This window comes from Trichechus manatus, unplaced genomic scaffold (assembly GCF_000243295.1).
Source record: "Trichechus manatus latirostris isolate Lorelei unplaced genomic scaffold, TriManLat1.0 scaffold00001, whole genome shotgun sequence".
Taxonomy (NCBI): Eukaryota; Metazoa; Chordata; class Mammalia; order Sirenia; family Trichechidae; genus Trichechus; species Trichechus manatus.
The window spans coordinates 31839025-31860645 of NW_004443937.1; the positions used below are offsets into that span (position 1 = coordinate 31839025).

Consider the following 21621-nt stretch of genomic DNA (forward strand, 5'->3'; position numbering starts at 1 on the left):
AGAGGGTCCCTGATGGAGCAGGAGAAAGATGGGATGCAGAACTCAAATTCTAGTAAGAAGACCAGACTTAATGGTCTGACTAAGACTGGAGGTGCCCTGGAAAGCATGGCCCCTGGTCTCTCCATCACCCCAGAACTAAAACAATTTCCGAAGCCAACTCTTCAGACAGGGATTGGACTGGACTGTGGGACATAAAGTGATACTCGTGAAGAATGTGCCTCTTAGACAAGTAGTTATAAGAGACAAAAAGGGTGGCTTCTGTCCAGAGGTGAGAGGGGAAGGCAGAGAGAGTTAGGAGCTGGTTGAATGTTCATGGGGAATCAGGCAGAGGGGAGGAGTGTGCTGTTGCAGAATGGGGTGAGCGGTTGGGATCTCGTAACAATGTATGTTAAAAAAAAAAAAATTCCATATGGGAGACTAACTTGAAATGTAAACTTCATTTAATTACATCAATAAAAAAAGAAAAATGAGAGTTGTTAGGGCAAGAGGAAAATGAGGAAGAGTGGATGAATGGCACTGGAAGCACGCCAGCTGCAGGGGTGGAACCACTTCTCTCCCCAGCCTCCCACGAACCAGGAGGAGCCCTGAGGACTCACTGGGTGAGCCAGAGGGAAAGGGAGACCTTGTAGGCCACGCCCTACTTTTGCTTGGAGGAGTTGGGTGGGGAGGGCAGAGGGCATCATGCCTGCCAGGCAACAACCTAGAGCAAGAGGCTTCCATGTGGGAGAATGAGCACTAATGGGGAATGTCAAGGCCAAGATCATCAGGGGCAACCAGGCGCCTGGTAGAAGGGCCCTCCCCAAGGCTCCAAAGCTGTCTCTTGCCCCTAAGACAGGGGCTGGGCCTGGCACTTTCCCCACCCCAAGGCCCTTCTTCTCCCCTGGATCAAAGGCAAACACGATCTTTTCAAAGGCAGTGTGACATGGTAAAAACAAATGAACTCAGGATAAATTCCCCAGTAAACAGAACCTAGAGTCCCTGGGTGGTACAAACAGTTAATGTACCTGGCTGCTAACTGAAAGGCTGGGGTTCAAGTCCACCCAGAGGCACCTCCTAGAGGAAGAAAGTCTGGTGATCTGCTTCCAAAAAACCAGACATTGAAAACTCTACGGAGCACAGTTCTAATATGACATGCATAGGGTTGACTCAAGGCAACTTTTTTGGTAGTTGTTCAAACAGAGCCTTCCTTGGCCCTGGAGAGGGTGGAGCAAAGGAGGCTATAGCAGGGAGACCAGGTCAGGGATTCAGCCCAGCCCTCGGGCATGTGAGGGAGGGGTGTGGTGTGAGGGGCAGCCACAGAAGGCATAGAAATAATAACCCCATTCACTGAGCCAGCCCGTGACACCAAGGGGCTCTGGCAGGGTTGACACAGGCCCTGTGCCTAGTAACCCTCTCCTCGAGGTAAGCAGTTGTTATTCCAAACACACAGACAAGGAAATGGGCTCAGAAAGGTCAAGGGACCTGGGAGACATCACGCTGCTGGGGAGGGCTGAGCTGGGGCTCATGGAGCCTGACTGTCCAGCCCAGACTCTGTCCGCCTGCTGGTCTGTGTAGGACGGCATGAAGGCTGAGGGGCAGGCAGGCCTAGGTGACCCTCCCTTTCCCCTGCCCGGTGTCCAGCTGTTTGGCCCCAGGGCAGGGAGGCTGGTGCCCAGATGAGCTCAAAGGGGACACAGCTGTCCCTCCTGCTGCTGCAGGAAAAGGCCCTTCAGCGAGATGGAGGCTCAGCAGTCTGACCTCCAGGTCCCCTTGTAGGAGGCAGAGGAGGAGGAAGAGGCTGGAGAGAGATAGCCACACACTGTCTACATGACTCAGCACTTCCAGCAGCCACCAGGCCTCCAGGAGGCAGGTGGGCTTCCTGCCTCCTCTTCTGCCCGTTGCCTTCCCTTCTGGGGCCTCCACCAGGCCAGGCCAGAGGTCCTGGATGTCTGGCCAGGAGAAGGCCTCAGGGCTCACTCTCCACCAGTATTATCAGAAACTAAGTCCTGTCCCCCATGGAGGGACCCTGATCTGGGGTAGCAGCTCCCCAAAGTGACCACCCTGATGAGGCTGAGCCAGAGGAGCCTGCAGGGAATGCAACTTTCCCCAGAAAAATTCTGGGGAAGCAGATTGGCTACCTTCCCAACCCCACACCCACTTCCAGGAAAGTGGCACTGGGCTGAGTCCAGAGTAGAGTCTCAGCATAGCCTTGGCTTGGAGGCCTGGTACCCAACAGGCCCAGATCAGGAGGGCACCCTGGGGGTCCTGAGGAATGCCCTGACCCAGGAAAGGAATTGTAAACAGGAACAGGGCCCCCCCAATAGAAGTCCCGGCTAACCTTCAGACTGCATTGCCTGGAGCTGTTAGATTTTATGGTGCGGAAGTACAAATAAATGCCCACAGCCAAGAAGAGAAAAACCAGTTGTGATTGAGTCAATTCCCATGTATGTCAGTAGAACTGTGCACCACAGGGTTTTCAATGGCTGATTTTTTAGAAGTAGATCAGGCTTTTCTTCTGAGGTGCCTCTGGATGGGCTCGAACCTCCAACCCTTCAGTTAGCAGCCGAGTGTGTTAACAGTTTGGACCACCCAGGTACTCTCCAGGTAAAGAGAAGGGACTCTAAATAGAGGATCAGTGTTTGTTGCAGAGCCATCTGGAAACCACCTAAATGCCCAACAACAGAGGACTGGCTAAATGGGTCACCCCAAAAAAACCCATTGCCATCAAGTCGTTTGGACTCATAGAGACTCTACAAGACAGAGTAGAATTGCCCCATAGGGTTTGCAAGGAGTGGCTGGTGGATTCAAAGTGCCGACCTTTTGGTTAGCTGCCAAGCTCTTAAACACTGTGCCACCAGGGCTCAACAGGGCTTACAATGTGTCCATAAAACAGAACGTTACACAATCATTAAAAACAGCTCTCGACAGTTATCATGAGACAAATGCTCACGACACAATGTTTAGATTTCTTTAAGAAGGAGAATACAGAATTGTATAAATATTATGATTACAAGTTTGTAAGTTTTTTTTTTTCATGTTAAACATGAAGGAAATACAATACGTTAGTGAGGTTTAATGCTGGAGGGAGGTTAAGAGTAAGGAAAAGGTTCATTTCTTTTTAATACCTTTCTGTATTTTTCAAATTAGTAGATATTTTGTAATTGGAAAAAAAAAAAAGATTTAAAAAGAAAAGCGAAATGGAGCTGGCTCAGTGTAAGTGACCTGGCTGGAAGCAATGGGGGCTCATGCCTGGGTCTATCAGGGTACCACCTCTGGGCGCCTTACCCAGCGTGATAATCCCCTTGATGCACTTCCCCACCCCTTCCTCCCGCCCCAGCCCCAAGCCACCCTGGGTGCTGGGAACCCAGCTAAACCCCTTCTCCTTACACTGGCTTGTTCCATTATGTTCGGGTCAGGAAGTGAACCTTCGTAGGAATTACTTCAAGCAACTGTAGGGAATGATTTAACTCCTACCTCTGGTTCTGTGTCAAACAAAATGCTCTTCAACACACATCCCAATCTTTGTGATTTCTCTTTCTTCACTTCACAGTGAATCACTTTTGGGTGTGGCTGAGCCTGCTTCAAAGCTCAGCCGGGGGACTAAGCAATCTCTGATGCTGCCAGGTAAGGCTGGCCTGGGCGGGTCTGGAAGGGCCTCGCAGCCCCAGCCCACCTCCTCAAAGGTGTCCCAGAATGCCGGCACACAGTGGGTGCTGTGGTGTGGCACCCAGTCAGGCTCCTTTCTTCCTGAAGCCACCTGTCCTCGGAAGACCCAGTCACCTCCACACCCCACTCACCTTCCAGCCCCAGGACAGCCCTGGCTGTGGCCCTTCTCCCACCAGTGGAGCCCCACAGGGGACTGTAGGGCAGTGGCGAAGCTGCTCACTCCTGGGAGGGAGCTGGGCTGCCATGCCCGTGAGGTCCACGACATGTAACTCTGCAGGCCTGGCTCTTCTAAGAAGCTTCCTACCCTCAGGGTGCCCTGAACCTCCTGTGCCTCCCTCAGGCCCTCACAGAGCAGCCAAACATGGCGCTGGACACATGACTTGAATTCAAATTCTGCCCCAATCACTAAAGACGACCTAGGCAAGCATCTTATCTTACCCCGACCCCTTCTCATCTCTAAGAGGGATCTATCCATCTCCCACGTGCTTGTGAAGGTGAGAACTGATAAAGCATGTGAGCACAGGGTCTGACCCCCAAACCACAGAGGAAGGGCCTACTGTGCCCCAATCTCCAGATTGCTACAAAAACCAAAAACCAAACCCCTTGCCTTCAAGTTGATCCTGACTCATAGCGACCCTACAGGACAGAGTAGAACTGCCCCATAGGGTTTCCAAGGAGCAGCTGGTAGATTCAAACTGCCGACCTTTTGGTTAGCAACCAAGCTCTTAACCACTGCACCACCAGGGCTCCAAATTTCTATGAAATGTTATTTGTAAAGTCTGGGAACTGACTAAGTGGTTCTCCTAACAGCATGTGACTCTCTCCCTCCACAAAACAAAACAAAAAACGTGCCTGCAGGTCAACGCTGGCCACAGGACAACCTGGTGGCTGACAACTGCCCCAGGAGGGTTCTCCCACAGATCACCTGGTGCAGCAACAGCGAACCTCTCTGGCCAGGCAGCTCAGCCACCCTCTGCAGGTTCAGTCTGTCAAACGTTCAGTTCTTTCCTGTGGCTCAGGGATGTCCCAAATCCTCTAAAACACACAACCTTCACTTTCACAAGATAAGGGCTTGGGCCAAGATAGGGCTGGCACCTAGTCAAGCATGAGGGGGAGGGCCTTCTGAGATTACCAAGGTCTGGGCACTGGGCTCGAGGACAACATAGGAACTCCTCAGCCGAGGTGCTCTGGCTGGATAGCACAGTTGTGCATGGGCTCTGGGGGCCCACCTGGCCCTGCCAGCTGTTACCAAGGGACTTGGGCAACTCCTCTGAGCATGTGTCTTCATCTGGAAAAGGGGCTGGTCCTGGTTCCAGCCTCAGTGGGTCTCTGTGAGGACAAAGCAGGCCACACGTGCCAATTCCTCAGCCAAGGCCAGGCGTGAGGAGGTGCCTGGGGCGGTATTAAGACTGGGCTGCTGGAGACTCCTCTCAAAACCACCTACAGTGGACGCGGGGATGGGGTGTTACCTGGCTTTGTCGAAGTATTTGCCAGTGTAGGCCATTCCGCAAGCAGCCCCGAGGCCTTGGCCCAGGGAGCCAGTCGCCACGTCGGTGAAAGCTTGTTTCTGTCACAACAGAGAGCCATAATTACTCACAGGGAGCAGCACGTTACCCCACTCCCCTCCCAGGACCCTGGCCTCACCAGCCACGGGAGCCACAGCAGCCAGGTCCCTATCCAGACCCAGGGTGCAGGCTTGGGGGGACCTGAGCCCCCGCAGAAGGCCCCCGCCCCCGGGCAACCTCTGCCCAGAGTGTGCTTATTCATTCTCATACCACAGCTGTGGTGGCTTCAAATCCCAGCTCTGCCCACTAGTAAACCGTGTGACCTCAGGCTGGAACTTGAACTCCTCTGAGCCACAGTTCCCTCATCTGTAAACAGAGCCCACATTGCCTGCCTCACAGAGTGGCTGGGAGAATTCAGGACGAAACTGACATAAAGCACTTGGCCCGAGGGGGTGCCCATGCTCGGGGGGAGGGTGATGGTTTTGGTTGTAACCCAGAACTCTGAACGTTTGCAGCGACACCAACTGCCACCCCACGGAACAAAGAGGACCCTTCCCTAGGGCGTCGCTGGGATCCTGCTGGACCCCCGTTATTGATTCCTCAATGAGCCCCTCTTTCTGAGCTTGTCTAGGTGCCCAGGGTGGCCCAGTGGGAAGGGAAGCTGGGAGGCTGGTCCCGGGGGAGAGGCCCTCCCTGAAGTCGACCCAGAGCCCTTGTCTGGCGCCTCGAAAGGCCTCACCCTTCAGCATCAGCTCGGGGTAAATTCAGCATGCCCTGAAAACACTTCTTTCCTTCCGCACCTCACACCCTCCCGCGCCTTTAACACCTTCAGCTTCTGAGCAGGTGCCCTGCCCTCCCCAAGGCCTGGAGCAACAGGAAGTGGAGACAGAGCCCCTGAAGCTGCTGGCCACGAGCACTCACCGGGACCGGGTGCCCATCCAGGTCAGAGCTGATCTTCCGCAGGTTCAGCAACTCTGACTCGGGCAGGAAGCCAGCTTCAGCCCAGACCGCGTACAGGATCGGAGCTGCGTGGCCCTGCAGGGACGGATGGCGGAAGGGGGGTCAAACGGGGAGCTATGCTGGGGGCTGTTCCCACTGCACACCAAAACCCAGGGCCCAGCAGAGCTGGCTGGCGGAATATCTGTTTCAGGGGAGGAAGCAAGTGAGGCCTCTTGGTTTTCAGCCCGAAGTTCCCACAGCCAAGGCCAGCGGCACTAGGACAGGTGCAGGGACGCACAGCTGGGATGCAGACAAGGCCAAGCCCCGACCGGCAGCCGGCCGCCCTAATCCGTGGTTTCTGGCATGTGAAGGACTTGGACAGACTTCTGAGCTTTAATGCCTGCCCCAAGAGACCAGAGGCCACAAAGCCAGGCCTGGGTACAGGTGGATTTCAGGGGCGCCAGGAGGTCCTGCAACATGGTTTGTGGCTGGGATTCTCACTCAGAAGGGGTGGGACAGGGTATCCCCCCGAACCCTATAATAGTGTACCACCACGCCTGAGGGAAGCAAGCCATGGCCTTGGGGTGTTGGCACAACACAATAAGACGCTGGAAAGCCACAATGCTGTAACCCAGACCTGGATTCCAATCCTGGCTGCAAATTCCAAGAATGGATAGAACACGCAGCCAGTCGTTTCCACTGCCCCCAGCCCATCCTCTGGGTTAATGCAGTTAATGTACCTGGGCTCCAAGGACAAGAAACCCATTAATGCAGTCACGTAGTCCTCCACTCGGGCTAAGCTAATCAGCTGTGTCAGCAAAGCACCAGCAGGAGGGGCTGGGACGAGCAGGCAGAGAAGAGAACCGGGAAGGGTGGGCCAGGGCTGGGGGCTCTCCTCAGAGGTCACTCGCTGCCAGCACCTTCTCGCGGTTCCAGGGCCCCCAGTGAAGGGCCGCGGTGGCGGCAGGCTGGGCTCTTACCTTGGACAGCACAAAGCGGTCGTTGTGCGGGTTCCGGGGGTCCTGGGCCTTGTAACGCATGGTGTGGAAAAAGAGGACAGCCATGATCTCGGCGGCGCTGCAGCATGAGGTGGGGTGGCTGCAGGCCAGGAGAGAAGACAGACGCGGGCATCACAGACCTGCACCCCGGCCCACAGCACTCACCCCGGCCCGCGCACAGGGACCTGGGGTGCAGGTCCTGGGAAGTTACACGGGCCTGGCTTATCAGAACCACACGCTCCTGCTGCCTGGGAGGGGGCACAGGGTCTCCAGGAGGCCACTGTTGGTGGCTTGGGGTCTGGGCCAGCTGGTAGGTACCAGGGACTGTCACATCCTCCTAGGGGCTACCAGCCTGGAGCCTCAGAGTCATGGGAACAGAAACATTCTGGGGCTGGTCTAGGGTGAGAAAGAAGGAGGGGCCCAGGAGAGACAGCACAGCAGGGCCAGCCTGAAGATAAGGAAGCTCCCTAGACCCAGCCCAAGGCTGGGGTGGCTGGAGTCCAGTTCCCGTCTCACGGCTCCTAGGAGTCTAAGGACTCAGAGCCAAGGGGAAGGACTGGGAGTGATTAGGTCTCTATGACAATGAACTACATCCCAGTGGGACTGCCCGGAGCTCTGTCCACCTGTGAGCAGCACCCCAGGGGTGCTGGGCCTCGAAGCCTACAGGGCAGGGTGTAAGGGACGGAGGCTCATCACCATAGCTCCCCAACAGCCTCAGTACACAGGTTTGCAGTCTGAAAAACTGGGCTTTGGGCTTTCCAACAGCATCACTGGGCTACCCCGTAGCCTTTTTAATGGGCATTTTGACGGCTGGCGTAGCAACTGGGAAACGTGCTTTTGTGCAGAACTTAAAAAGCAAAACACACAATCTCACCTTCTACAAAGGCTACAACCACGTAAAAATAAAAATCTCTTTTGCCCGTGGACAAGGGCTGAGGTAGGGCTGCCCAGAGCAAGAGCCTGCCCCTCTGGCTGGAGTGGTGGGGCTGAGGGGTCCCCCCTCTTTACCTTCTTGTTCTAATAATCACACAATCAGTTGTTTGAATGGCTACAGGGCGAAGGAACTAATGACAGAAAATGCAAGAATTATACCTTACAGATGAGATGAGTTCAGGTCTTTTACGATCCCCTTAGGGAATTAATGCAGCCAGCCCCTGCTCCCAGAAATGGGGGCCAGAGGTTGGGTTCCTGCTGGGGCATGCTGTAATTCCTGGCTAACCCAAGGCCCTCTGGTCCACACAGTTTTGTCAAGACATCAGCCCCAGGGCACGTGCCTCCCAGCCTCCCGTCTGTGCAGCTGCACTCAGCCCTCTGACGCTGCTGACCCTGGTCTCCTTGAGGCCCTTCACCCTGAAACATGCCCAACGCTAAACCCAAGGACACATGCAACTTCTGCAGTTCGCAGGCACCTCCCCTCTCCCCCATCCAGTCGGCGTCCCCACCAGGTTAGGGGTGAGTCACTCTCAGCACAGACATGTTAGTAGAGAAATCCAAAGAACTGTCCATGCTGGTTTAGTACCCACATCCTTGGCACACAGTCACCTCATACTTAACCACTTCTATGAACTCCTGGTCATGGGGAAAAGACACTACACCTGAAAGAGGGAGGTGAGGAAACGTAAACAAGAACCCTTTTTCTGACTGGCAGGACCCCAAACCCTCGTCCCCAGTGCCAAGCTTCTGTTGACTTGGAGAATGTCCGGTCAACACGGGTCAGGCTGACCTCCTGCCCTTCCTGTCTCTGAGGGCAGTCCTACCCCTGAGGGACCAGTCATCCCCTTGTTGTAAGGAAGGGTGGGGGAAGGGTGTGGGTGCACACTCGGCAGGCTCCAAGGAGTAAGGAGGAAGACAGGTGCTGAGGCTCCGCCTGTCCCTTTCACCTGGAGCCTCTAGGGTGACATTCCCACTGGTAAGGGTCTCCGGAGAAATGGTATGATGGCACAAGCAGCTTCTGCATGTGGCAGAGGCGTGCCCAAGCCCAGGCAGAGTGGACCTGGGGGAAGAGAAAAGGTCACCCACGGAGAGAGACCAGAAGTTGAAAAGTAGAAAAAGTCGATTTTAACCCTTCCTTGCTCAGGCCCATGAAGGGTGGGCCTGCAATGTGTTATTCTCTCCAAGTGTGTGTCTGGCCACACTCCTAGCACTATCTCCATGCCCAAGAAAAACACACAAAATAAGGGACCGTTAGGAGCCATGTCCCCCTGCACTCCACTCCAGATGGGAGAGAAACATCAGGGATGGCCCTCTGCAAAGTGTCCTGGGGTGGGGATACGGGCTGTGCCACTCATGAGCCATGTGACCTGAGCAAGGCTCAGCCTCTTCACTTGTAAATGGGGTTCTGTGTAGGCGTGCCTGGGACCCAGTGAGATAATGCATGCAAAGTGCCAGGTCACCATGAACCACTAACATCCTCTTGGGGACCAGTCACCACACCTCAGTGCCTCCAACTCACCTGCAGATTGGGACCATGATCCCCTCACTGCTCATAGGGCAGGTGAAAGGGAAGAGCTGAGATAAGGCCCTGTAAACTGTAAAGCTCCGAGCACACAGGACACACAGTTATTTCTGAGCCTGTAGCCTCAGGGCCTGAGCTTTTCCTGCAACCTCTGCCTGTCATGGGCCTGACAACTGCAGGTGGAGGCCCCACCTCACACTCCTGTGTATGACACATCTGTGTCACCCACTGGAAGCAGGCAGGCTGCTCAGTGAATGTTCCACTTTGCCTGAGGCAGGGCTACAGGGTATTTTATCCTACCACCCCTCAGTGACCTTGTCACTGCAAACACAGTGCCCTGTTGTTTCAATCAAGTTCATCCCTTCTTTCAACAAGTTTTTACTTCTTAAGCTTCTACTGTGCGCCAGACTCTTTGAGATACACTGTGGCACAGTGGTTAAGAGCTCGCCTGCTATTCAAGAGGTCAGCAGTTCAAATCTACCAGCCATTCCTTGGAAACCCTATGGGGCAGTTCTACTCTGTCCTATAGGGTTGCTATGATGGAATGAACCTGACAGCAACAGGTTCAGTGTTGACAAGGAGACTTGACAGGCTGTTCAGACACCCTGCCTTGGCCTGAATGGCCATTACAGACCCAACTAGTTCAATCTATGATAGTGGTGCTGTAAGTTAGGATCTAGGTCCAAACTACCCCTGCTCTCTACCTCCGGTAGGACACACATTGTCTTCCAGAGGTCCTTTCCCAGGAGGGTTTCTGCTCCTCCCTTTAGCACTCACTCTGCATGCTCACAGGCTTCCCTGTAGAAAAGGCCAGAGAAGATACCTCACCCTCTGGCTGTGCTCCTTAAGAGGGAATGGATGTAAGCTTCCATTAACACAGTGCCCCTCCCTCCCACCGTACACACACTATGGGGCTAAATCACAAGCAGCCTCGTGATTGTGTGGTCAACCAATAAATGAACACACCAGAGAGGTCAAGTAACTATAATGGCCTCACTGAGGCAACTCTCAATGCTTAAAAATACAAAGGAAGTACGAACAAATTCTGTTATAGGGAAGAAGTAAGTATCCTAAGAAGAAAGCTGAAAACCAGTAGCTAAGACCCAACTTAAAAAGACAGCAGAAAGAAGATAACAAACAACAGAAATCTGTGAAATTGGAACAAAATATACAATAAAAAGAATCAAAGCCAAGAGCTAAAAATGAGTAAACTCGTGAGAAGGGCAGTATAAAAAATGGAAAGGAGGTTCCATTTGAATGTGTGTTGGAGATTCAAAACAACATGCTGAACAATCAGATGCAAATAATTGTGAAGACAGAAGAATTACTGGGAAAGATAATTTACCAAAACTGACTCAAGAAGAAATAGAAAACCTGATGATGCAAATTCCCTAAGACCCAGCAACTCCACTAGTAAGAACATACCCAGAGAAACGTACACGCATACTTCAGGAAACACACACCGGACTGTCCCTTGAATTGTTTGTAATAGCAAGACTGAAGACTACCAGGTGTCCATCGACAGAACAGGTTAATTGCAATATATGCATATAGTGGAATACTATACAGCAGTGAAATGAGTGAGCTACACTTCATAGATGCAACATCAATATCATCTTACAAATATATGTGAAAAAAGCACATTGTAGAAGAATCTGTGTAGCAAAGAAAGGCAAACATATTGCTTATGAATATATAAAAATATCATAAACTATATCAATGGAGTGATAATAAAAAATTCAGAGTGTAGTTCCTTCTAGAGGGAGGGGTATGAAAGGGAGGGACACATAGGAGCTTCTGAAGTACTGGTAATGTCCTGGTTCTTAAGCTGGGTGGTAGGTACATATAGGTTCTTTATTTATAATACGTGTACATTATATTTACATTATATATTCTATATATACATTTACATACATACATACACACATATACATGTATATATGTTTTAATACTCAGGAGAAAATTCTACGATTTCAGGGCAGAAGTGAACTTCAGAAGCAGTCCTTGTTCTTCCTATTCCCCGAACAGCCCAAACTGGCTCCTTCCTGGAAAGGACCTCTAACTCCAGCCCTCAGCTGGTTTCTTCAAATATCTGTCCCCGTATCACCTCCTCTGAGAAGCCCTCCTTGACCATACAATCTAAAATAGCTCTCCTCCCCCAGACTCACACCTGCCCCCACCTGACATTGTGTGGTTATGTATTACCCATCTATCCTACTGCAACCCAAGCTCCCAGAGGGCAGGGACTTTAAGCCCTTTCACGGTTGTGTCCTCAGGCCTCAGCAGTGCCTGGCATCGACTGTGTGCACAAATGAATAAATGATGTGACCTTGGTGAACTGACCTCTCTGTGCCTCAGTTTCCACACTGTAGAATGGAGATAATAATAAAAGCTAACTGAATGAGGTAATGTGTGTGTGTGTGTGTGTGTGTGTGTGTAAAGAGTGTGGCAGAGCGCATAAAAAACAGCAATTGCTCAGTCAATATTAGCTCTTACTAGTATCAGAGATTGAGTCTAACCTTTTCCTCATTTTGAGGATGGGACCACTAAAGCCCACAGAGGGGAAATGACTTACCCAAGGTCACACAGCCTGTCAGCCTGTCAAGAGCAGAGCTGGGGCAAGAGGAAAATGGCAAGAGAAACTGGTGAATGGATAACAAAATGTGGTACCTCCACACATCAGGATACTGACTCATGTTACAACAGGAACAGCCAGGTGCAAAAGATCTCATTCTGCACGATTCCACTTACATGAAACATCCAGAAAAGTAAATCTCTAGAGACAGAAAGCAGATTAGTGGTTGCCTGGGACTGGGGGTAGGAATGGGGAGTGACTGCTAATGGGCACCAGGGATCTTTCACGGGCAATGGAAATGTCCAAGAATCCTTCAGTGGCTCAGCTACTAACTGATAGGTTCGAGGTTTGAACCAACCCAGAGGCACCTCAGAAGAAAGCCCTAGCGATCCATTTCTGAAAAACCAGCTGTTGTAAACCATACGGAGCACAGTTCTACTCTGACACGTGCACGGGGTCACCATGAGTCGTAACCAACTTGATAGAAACTTTGTTTTTCTTTTTTGGGAAATGTCCTAAAATTGGCTAATGGTAAATTCGCTAAAATTTATCATACCTTACTGTAAATTTACTAAATATCACTGAATTTGTGCACTTAAAATTTTATGGTATGCAAATTATACTTTTTAAAAGAATGTCTCAGATATTGAATCTAACCTTTTCCTCATTTTAAGGATAGGACCGCTAAAGTTCATAGAGGGGAAATGACTTGCCCGAGGTCACACAGCCTGTCAACGGCAACAACTTTAATAATTTGTTTTAAAACGAGGAAAGAAGTGCTAAGAAAGGCCCAGAGCAGAAGTTCTCCAGGTGTCTACACTCCCCTGCCCAGCTGTGCAGCCCTCAAGAGATGACATGCAGGCCATGAATGCAGCCAACTTCTAAGCAAGGAGCCCCAAGAGTGGGGGCCCCAGTCAGCCAGACCCACTTGCTGGTGGAATCACCCCCGCTCCCCTAATCCCACCCTACTCTAAATGGACCTTGCCTCCCCGTCCAGGGCACAGAGCACAGTCTGCCCAAGAACCCAGCTCTGTCGGGTCCCTGCCCTCTGGGAGGTGTCTGGGCATCCAGGGCAGATAACTGTGGTCTGTGGCAACAGTGGAGTTCCTGATTTTGTAGGACCAGGCTCCAGGTGACAATAGGTGTACCGAAGCAAAGTCCAGTCATCAGAGCTGAGACTGGGGTCAGAGGACAGTCAGAGTTCTTAGGAAGCCATAAGAATATGTCAGCCAGACCCTAACTGGGGGTGGGGGGTGGGGTACAGAAGGCTGCATCTCATTCCTAGCTTCAAGAAACACTGACCATCAGCCTTGCAAAGGTCACTCGGGCCAAGAACCAAGTCCTTCCAGGGCAGGAGGTGCCTTCACACCGAGTTGGGAAACACCACCGCTGCTAGGGCAATCTCAACGGGCTTCACTCTTGCCTCAGTCTGGGCCAGGCTGGGGCGGGAGCCAGGGGCCCCGGGCAGCCTGAATAGAGAAGCAGGTCCCTGGCAGCCATCCTCTGTCCAGAGAGGCCAGAGACCTGAAGGGCCTGGGCCATGCAGCGGCTATCTGAGCACTCAGCCACAGCCTCCCCGAATGCCAGAGCTGAGCAGCAGGGAGGGGCCCACACCTCCAGCCACTTCAAGGTCCCAAGGACACCAGGACGGGACTCCAGAGCCTGTTCACTCTGCTCCCCCAGCCCCACCTATCTACGAGCCTCCCCTTTAAAGATGCGGAAACTGAGGCCCTGGAAAGGGAAGAGTCTTAATGACAAGGCCACGGCTGCTCCAAGCAGAGGCCGGGTTAGACTCCTGGTCTCCTGTGCCTACCAGCCAGGTCTGGATGAAACCCACCAGCAATCCCCAAAGCACAGTGTGGGTTACAGTAGACCACCCTCCCCTGATTTGGAAGCCCTGCATTGGTACAAGTTGCCCAGGGATTCAGAAGGCATCCTCAGACGACACTTGGGACTGTTTGGATAACGCCACAGTCCAGCCCTGGTAAGCGAGAGCTGAGAACTCTTCACCGCCAGCCTCGGCATCCAGGCTACTCCGACATAGCCATCGGTTTTCATTTCCAGCATGAGTTGGACCACTGCCACTGTCCCTCAGCATGTGGAGGAGGATGGCCCAGAGGAGCTCTGGCCACTGTGGGTGCTGCCTCAACAAAGAGCCCCTTGCAAAAGCTTGCCCCTCCACCTCCAGGCCCAGCTTCCCTGACAAGAGGCCAGTGTCCTCATGCTGGGGAGGATGCATTACTTGCCAGGGCCTAGCAAGGCCCATTGCACATGGGTACATGGATGGGAAAGCTATTGAGAAATCAGGACTTCTGAATCCAGAAATCTAGAGCCTGGGTCCTGACTGATAGAACGTCCAGCCTCAGTGCGTGACCATCAGAAGGTGTGACCATAAGAAGATGTGACCAAAGCCATTCTGATAGGGCTCCTTAATAAATGTTTGACCCGAGGGGTGACTACAGCCCAGATTTCTCAGGGCCTTGGGACTCAGTCTTCACGCAAGGGAATGGAACTCCCACTGCAATGAGGGAATACCAAAAAACCAAACCAGCTGCCGTGGAGTCAATTCCGACTCATGGCGACCTCATGTGTGCAGAGTAGAACTGCTCCATAGGGTGTTCATAGCTGTGACTTTCTGGAAGCAGATCACCAGGTCTGTCTTCCGAGGTGTCTCTGGGTGGGTTTGAATTGCCAACCTTTTGGTTAGCAGTTGAGGACTTAATCGTTTGCACCACCCAAGTACTCCTAGTGAGGGAATAAAAACCAAAAACCAAACCCATTGCCACTGAGTTGATTCCAACTCATAGCAACTCTACAGGGCAGAGCAGAACTGCCCCATAGGGTTTCCAAGGCTGTAAATCTTTAGGAAAGCGCTGCCACATCTTTCGTCTATGAAGCAGCTAGTGGGTTCGAAATGCCTACCTTTCCATTAGCAACCAAGCGCTTAACCACTGTGCCACCAATAGTGGGCCTCAAAATAAACATTCTGGGGACCAGAAAACTGCCCTTGTATCAACTCTCCCTTTATTATTTTTTGTGTACACGCATACACTCTTAGCACATACCTTTCACAACTTCTCTTGTGACAGAGATTGCATAGTAACGTTACTTCCTTTTGATAAATAAGTTTTCTTCAAGTATTTATTTCCTGCATCTTTTACACACATACCCACAGACAAATGCACAGGAAACACTGTATTTTAGACAAGATTTTCTTTTCTTTTTGCAAATGGATACTTTTTGAGTTCAGTGAGTTCCTCTGTAAGGCATTACAGTGTAAACAGGAGTGTAACTCTCAGCTGCCACATACAGGTTGTTTTTTGGGTGGAAATATGAGTTTAACTATCTAACGAAGACCCAGTGGACCCATCTGACCCCCTTGGGAATCTGCGTGTAGTTGTACATGTAATTTCATTTTCTCGCTAAAGTTCCCCTTTCCAATATTTTCCCATTCTCCACAGTCTGGTGCAAATGCCACTTCACCCACCTACCCAAGAAGACTTCCTGATGATAATTTGAGTCCCACAGTGGACAGTATGGAACAGTCATCAATTAACAGCTTGGGAAAGTTACTTAACACATTAGTCTCAGTTTCCTCATTTATAAAATGCAAACATAACAGAATCTCAGGGTTATTCCAAGAATAAATGAGACAATATCGGCAATAAAGGATGCTCTGTGTCACATGAGGAACACCTATTTACCTGCTCGGCCACCTTGTAATTGTCTGCATGTCTTATCTTATTCCGCAAGATGCTCAGACATACAATACTATATAACTGGGTAATTGGTGTCTTTCCAGCTAGACCTTCAGGGGCCTGGCTTGATAGCTCACAGTACACAGCGGGGCTCAATAAGGCCCTGCAGGGTAAATGTCCCTGAAATGACCGCAGGAAGCCAAATGAGCAGTACCGATGCAACACAGGGTGTGTGGATCTACTGTGTGCCCTACAAGTGAGCCAGGTCCCTGCCTGGAGAGTGGGTGCTCAATACAGTGGGTAGGACTGATTCAAACCCAAGAGAGGTAATAGGTCCAAAGTGTGCATAGGGGTGGGATGAGAGAGAAATAGACTCTAGTCAGAAGGCATCTAGTCCTTTCTAAGGAGGGGTATCTTAATGGCACAAAGGGTGATGTGTACCCACTCTGCAGGGCAGAAGAGATTGACTTTTTAATAACACAGCCTGTATGCAATTGGCCAGGAGCCAGTTTTTGTCTTTGTTCTAAGCACAGAACTTGGCTTCAAAGGTCCTTGGAAACCTGATCAAATCATCCTCCCCACCTGACTCTCCAGTCCTCAAAATCATTGTGTGAACCCATCACCAAGGTCACATGGAGAGCCCCAAGAGGGGCCCTTGAATCCTCACGACCACCCCTGTGGCAGGCGCTTTATTGTCCCTGTTTTACAGAGGGGGATACAGACTTTGAAGCAACTCATGGCTGACACTCTCAACCACCCACTGGACACCCCCCCTTGTGCGGTGGGCCTCTGTCATTATCACTGTCACTGATACTGGCCACCTTCGAAGAGGCTCCTCAGGACCGGCAACAGCCTTTCTCCACTTTGAGGCAAGAAGGCTAGGAGGGGTGGGGAGGATCTTGAGGACCGGCGCCCCTAGCTTGGTTAATGTGTGCCTGTGGCTGGCCCGGCAGCCAGGACTTCATTCCCACCCCTGCGGCCGCGGAACTGGCCTTTCTTTCTCCTAGCCTTCCAGGTCTCACCACCTTCTCGCTCCTCCCCGACCCTGCCAGGCCCCGCCCCAGTTCAGATCCCGGACTTCCCTTCACACAGGGCACCAGGGTTCTGCACCCACGTGGCCGCCTTCTCCACTCTGCTCACCCCGCCTGGCACCTCCCCTGCTCCAAATTCGGACCCCAGCCCAGGGGTGAGGGCAAGCTGAAGTGGTGAAAGGGGAGGGTTGGCTTGAAGTGGGGAGAAGGCCTGGCCGCGGTCCCGCTCCCCACCTATGAGCCCAGAGTCTCCTTGGGAGGTGGGGGGTTTAAAAAGGGGATCCTTAATTATGATGGCTGGGTTCAAATCCCAGCTCTCACCATGTGTCCTTGGGCAACTAACTTAAACTCTGAGCCTCAGTTTACTCATCTGTAAGAGAAGATCCCCGGTCGCGCAGTGGTTAAACGCTCGGCTGCTAACCGAAAGGTTGGTGGTTCGACCCCACCAGCCTGCTCCGCAGGAGAAAGATGTGGCAGTCTGCTTCCCTAAAGATTTACAGCCTTGGAAACCCTATGGGGGCAGTTCTACCTTGTCCTTACAGGGTCGCTATGAGTTGGAATCGACTGGACGGCAACAGGCTTGTTTTTTTTTTAAGTCAAAACGTTATCAGTGGTGCCTGCACAAGACTGTGAGGAAGATGAAGAGCACACAGCAAACGGCCCGGTTCTCAGTAGGTGAGCAGTAACGGTGGCCTTCCCGGCATGGTCGGAGAGGGGGCTTTGCGATTGACTAGCAGTCTTTGGCGCCACAGTGCAGCCGGTAGCCGGAGTCTAGCCAGAGGCAAAGCCGGCCTGGGTCGCACCGAGGCCCGCGAGCCAAGCCCCAGGCAGTCGTGGCGGGAGAGGGTGGCGCAGCAGAAGGAGCCCTGCGAGGCTCGCGCACCGGGCGGCGCTGTGCGGCCCGGGCCTCCACCATGTGACCGCGCCCCCAGCCGCCTTCCTCGTGGTGGCATAGTGCAGCGCGGCACCGAGCCGGCGCGCCCGGTGCAACCGCGGCCACCAGAAACAGCTCCTTCAGCCCTGCCTGAGCCCCCAGGCCGGGCGCGCCTTCCCCGGGCCCTGCGCCCCAACTCACCCCGAGCCCGCCGCCGTGGTGGCCTGGATGGAGCTGATACGCAGTCGGTTCGCCGTGTCCTTCAGGGCCTGCAGCTTCTGCTGGTCGGGTTTGTGGTAACCCTCCATGGTGCGGCCGGGAGAGGAGGATGGATCGGGAAGACGAGGATGCAGAGACGCAAAGGAGGCGGCGGCGACTCTGGAAGCGACTGGTAGTGGCTGGGGCCGGGCGCCGCGCGGGGGCGCGTTAAGAGTCCCTGGGCCCGCCCATGGGGGCGGGGCGGGACGGGGCGAAGCGCAGAGATCACCCCAGGCTGCAGTGCCGCTGCCGGCCCCGCCCCTCCGCCCCGCCCGTTGTCCCCGGGCTCTGCCACTGCTCTGACGAGGGCGGGGAGGAAGCGGAACCCAGGCTTAGGAGGCTGCCGCGGGCCGAGATTGCTTGGGTCCCAGCGCGACGCTGTCTACTCATTTAACCTCTCCCTGACTTTTACTGGGCAGCTATGGGATGCCAGGCTCGTGTGTGCCAGGCTTGGGGTGTCCGACCACGTCCTATCCTTGGGCTTCCCATGTGTCAGGCCATGCGCTGCGGGTGTTAACTGCACACACTATTAATAATAATAATTCCAGGCTCCATGCTTGGCTCAGAGTCTGACTGTTGACTGTCATCTTCACTACAGACCACGGTCTTTCTTCAACATTAGCCTGGGCGGACTTGAGAAAGGAGGCTTCATTGTTATCCGCATTTTACAGATGAACAAACTGAGGCTTGGTAAGGTGAGTGATAGGACACGGAGCCCCAAGACAGTGCAGGGCTTTAGGGGCTTATAAGGAAGTTGAGGGATTATGAAAATGAGAATAATTAGTAGCAGTAATGATAATACCAGCTAATGTTAACTGAGAAATTATTAGGGGCAGGCCCTTCACACATTATTAGGGCCTAGAAACACTGGGTTTGCTTCCAGGTTTATAGGGACAGGAGCACCCACTTCTGCTATTACTAGACCCTATGGCTCCCCCCGGGGGGTGAGGCTGTCCGGAGTAGGGAGGGGACTATTATCACAGACACCAGCTCATTTAACAGCCCCCCCCCCGACACACACACACATACACACCCTGTGAGGTCTATACTGTTACGATATTCATTTTACAGAAGAGGAAGCTCTGTTTTACGGAGGAGAGAGAAATCGGTGGCCAAGCAGGGGCCTGAACCACATCTGGCTGATGCTGAGCCCCTGAGAGAGGCAGGGAAGGCACCAGGCCTGCCTGTGTCCCTCTGTGTCCCCGCATAGGGATAATGGACTGAATGTGTGTGAGTCCCCCACCCCACTCCCAGGTGGGAGTTGACCCAGGGAAAGAAGGCAGAGCCAGGCCAGGCTGCTCCTCAGCTGGTCCAACTGCCACACCCCTGTTAAGACCCACCCCCGACGTGGCATCCCGCAGCACCTGGATCCTGTAGCCCAGCCTGCAGAGGCCTGCCCACCTGAGGCTCGCCCTGTTGGCATCTGGCTGGTGAGGGCTGTGGGCTGGGATTGGAGTGAGGTGGCCCAGGGCGTGCCACCTTCAGAAGCCTAGTAGGCCTTTTGCCACCTCTGCCCTCAGACTGCTCACAGTCTGGTAAGAGAGGACACACGCTTGAGGAGTCCTGTGACAGCTCCGTGCCTTTCAGCTCTGTGGCTTAGGGCAATGGCTTCCTGTTCCAAGCCTCGGTTTCCCCACCTGTTTAATAGGACCAATCTTTGCCATCCTGTACCTACCCTGGTCTCTAACAGTGGTGCGGGACTCACCATGGCTTCAGGGACCCAGCAGTGATGGAAGGAAAAATGCTCCCCACCCCCACCCACACACACACACACCGTGGGGGCCCTAAGGACCCGGGGAGCAGCTTCTTTTCATCCTGGAGTTCCTGGTGAACGGGGTCCATTTTATCCTGGGCTTCAGCCATATTTAGGGAGCGCTTGACTTTTCCTGGTGAGCTTTGGAACCAGGATCCTGGGCTGTCTAAAGGTGTTGCCAACACCCTGTTTATCTAGGGTTGTCCCTGTACCCCAGGTCCTGGCTCTTCGTTAAACCATATACACCTAATAAATCACATGGCACTTGAGAGGGAGACATTCGATCTTGCTGGTCACAACTTCTTTCCTAGCCCCTTGCTGCCATCTCTCTCAGTCTCCCAGTAACACTCACCATGGGTCCCAGAGAGAACTCCCATTGCTCCCGGCTTAGGCCCCCTGCAGTGGTCTCCCTCCACCCTTAGAATAAAATGCAGACCCCTCCATGACTTGCACCCTCTGCCTCCCCGACCTCTCTCCCATTGCCCTGCACTCACCCCACCATCACATTCCAGCCACACTGGCCTCCTTGCTTTCCTTAAGAACCGCAGAGCTCACTCCCACCTAGAGGCCTTTGCACGTGCTGTTCCCTCAGCCAGTAAAACTGCTCTGCCTTTCCAGCTCCACATGCCTCACTCTAGAGCAGCCCCACCTTCCCATCTACAGCTCTCTCCTCCTGTCTGCAGGATCTCTGTCAGCTCCAGGACAGCAGGGATGTATCCTCAGGGCCTACAACTGTGTCTCGTACACAATAGGCACACAATAAATGCCAGTGGACTGGAAGCGTGGATATTAAGTGATTGACTCGAGGTCGCACTGTCAGCAAGTACCAGAACTGCACTCAAGGGGAGATGTCATTGAGGAGACCTCAGGGGATGGACTCTGGCTGGCCAGGCCGCGTCCTCCATCGCTACCCTTCGCAGGAGTTGGAACACAAAGATGCTCCGTTGGAGGGAAGGAAGTGGCACAGATGTCCTGCTGCCAGCATCCGGTGCCAGCAAAGGCCACAGAGCCACACAGCTGGAATCAGAGCCGCCCCCCAGGACCCATGCGGCACTTGGGGAGGAGGCCACCCTTAGGGGAGCCAGGACAATGCAAGTCTCCACCATAAGTCCCCCCACAGCCAGCTCCCCAGAGACCTCCAGGACCACAAAAAGGGACTTAAGGGCAGAACAGGTGTGCTGAGGGAGAGACGTGAGCCTATTATTGTTATCGGGGTGGAAAATAGCTTTTGGCTGCTGTGACAGTGCCGATGGATTGAAATGGCTGCTTGGAGCAGAATGTGGAGCTGCAGAAGTCTGAGGTTGCACCCAGGCTCAGCAGGAAATGCCAGGACTGATCGGCAGTCGTGAGCAGGGCAACTGGCACGGGAGACTGGCGGTGTGGTGTGCGTTTCCCTCATCTGCTGGGTGCCTCGGGCATCCAGAGATGGCCACGTGCCAGGCTGCTGGAGACATCCCAGAGGGAGAGAGAGAGAGATGGCTCTCTCGTGCTGTTTCTTTTGTGTCCTGCCCTGGTGTATGCAGGCTAGCATCACACGGCTCCTTCTTGGTCTCCCAGAAAAGCTTGTGCCTTAGCTAAGGCACAGGGCACAGCCAAGGTCCAGCTCCTTGCGCTGCTCAGCCCTGGTTACCCAGCCTGACCCCGGACACAAGGACCCAGGGTCTCACAGCGAAGGCCTCCACAGTTCCCCTCAACCAGGAACTCCGTGCCTGGAGGTGATCCCGAGGGAAGCTCCACCTGAAAACATGTCCATGATGGCAGAGGGGGCCTGAGCAGGGACTCAAGGATGTGTACACAGCCCAGCGTGCAATAATTTCCCCCGTCGGTGTGAAAGCTGCCCCCCTGAGAAATGGGTTTGTGCTAAAGTATATTGATGTGGGGACAGAGCCT

General features: G+C 53.2%; 1 protein-coding gene across 1 annotated transcript in view; it reads right to left on the reverse strand.

The window, feature by feature from the left end:
* TKT (transketolase) overlaps positions 1-18178 on the reverse strand; it is a 38288-nt gene extending 20110 nt beyond the window's left edge. Inside the window, exons 1-4 of the mRNA XM_004368616.2 lie at positions 17922-18178; positions 7070-7187; positions 6072-6185; positions 5115-5212 (exon numbers count right to left, since the gene is read on the reverse strand). Of these exons, the coding sequence (XP_004368673.1) occupies positions 5115-5212; positions 6072-6185; positions 7070-7187; positions 17922-18028 (437 nt within the window). The 5' untranslated portion in view covers positions 18029-18178. The remainder of the gene's footprint in view (positions 1-5114; positions 5213-6071; positions 6186-7069; positions 7188-17921) is intronic.
* Positions 18179-21621: the final 3443 nt, after the last annotated feature.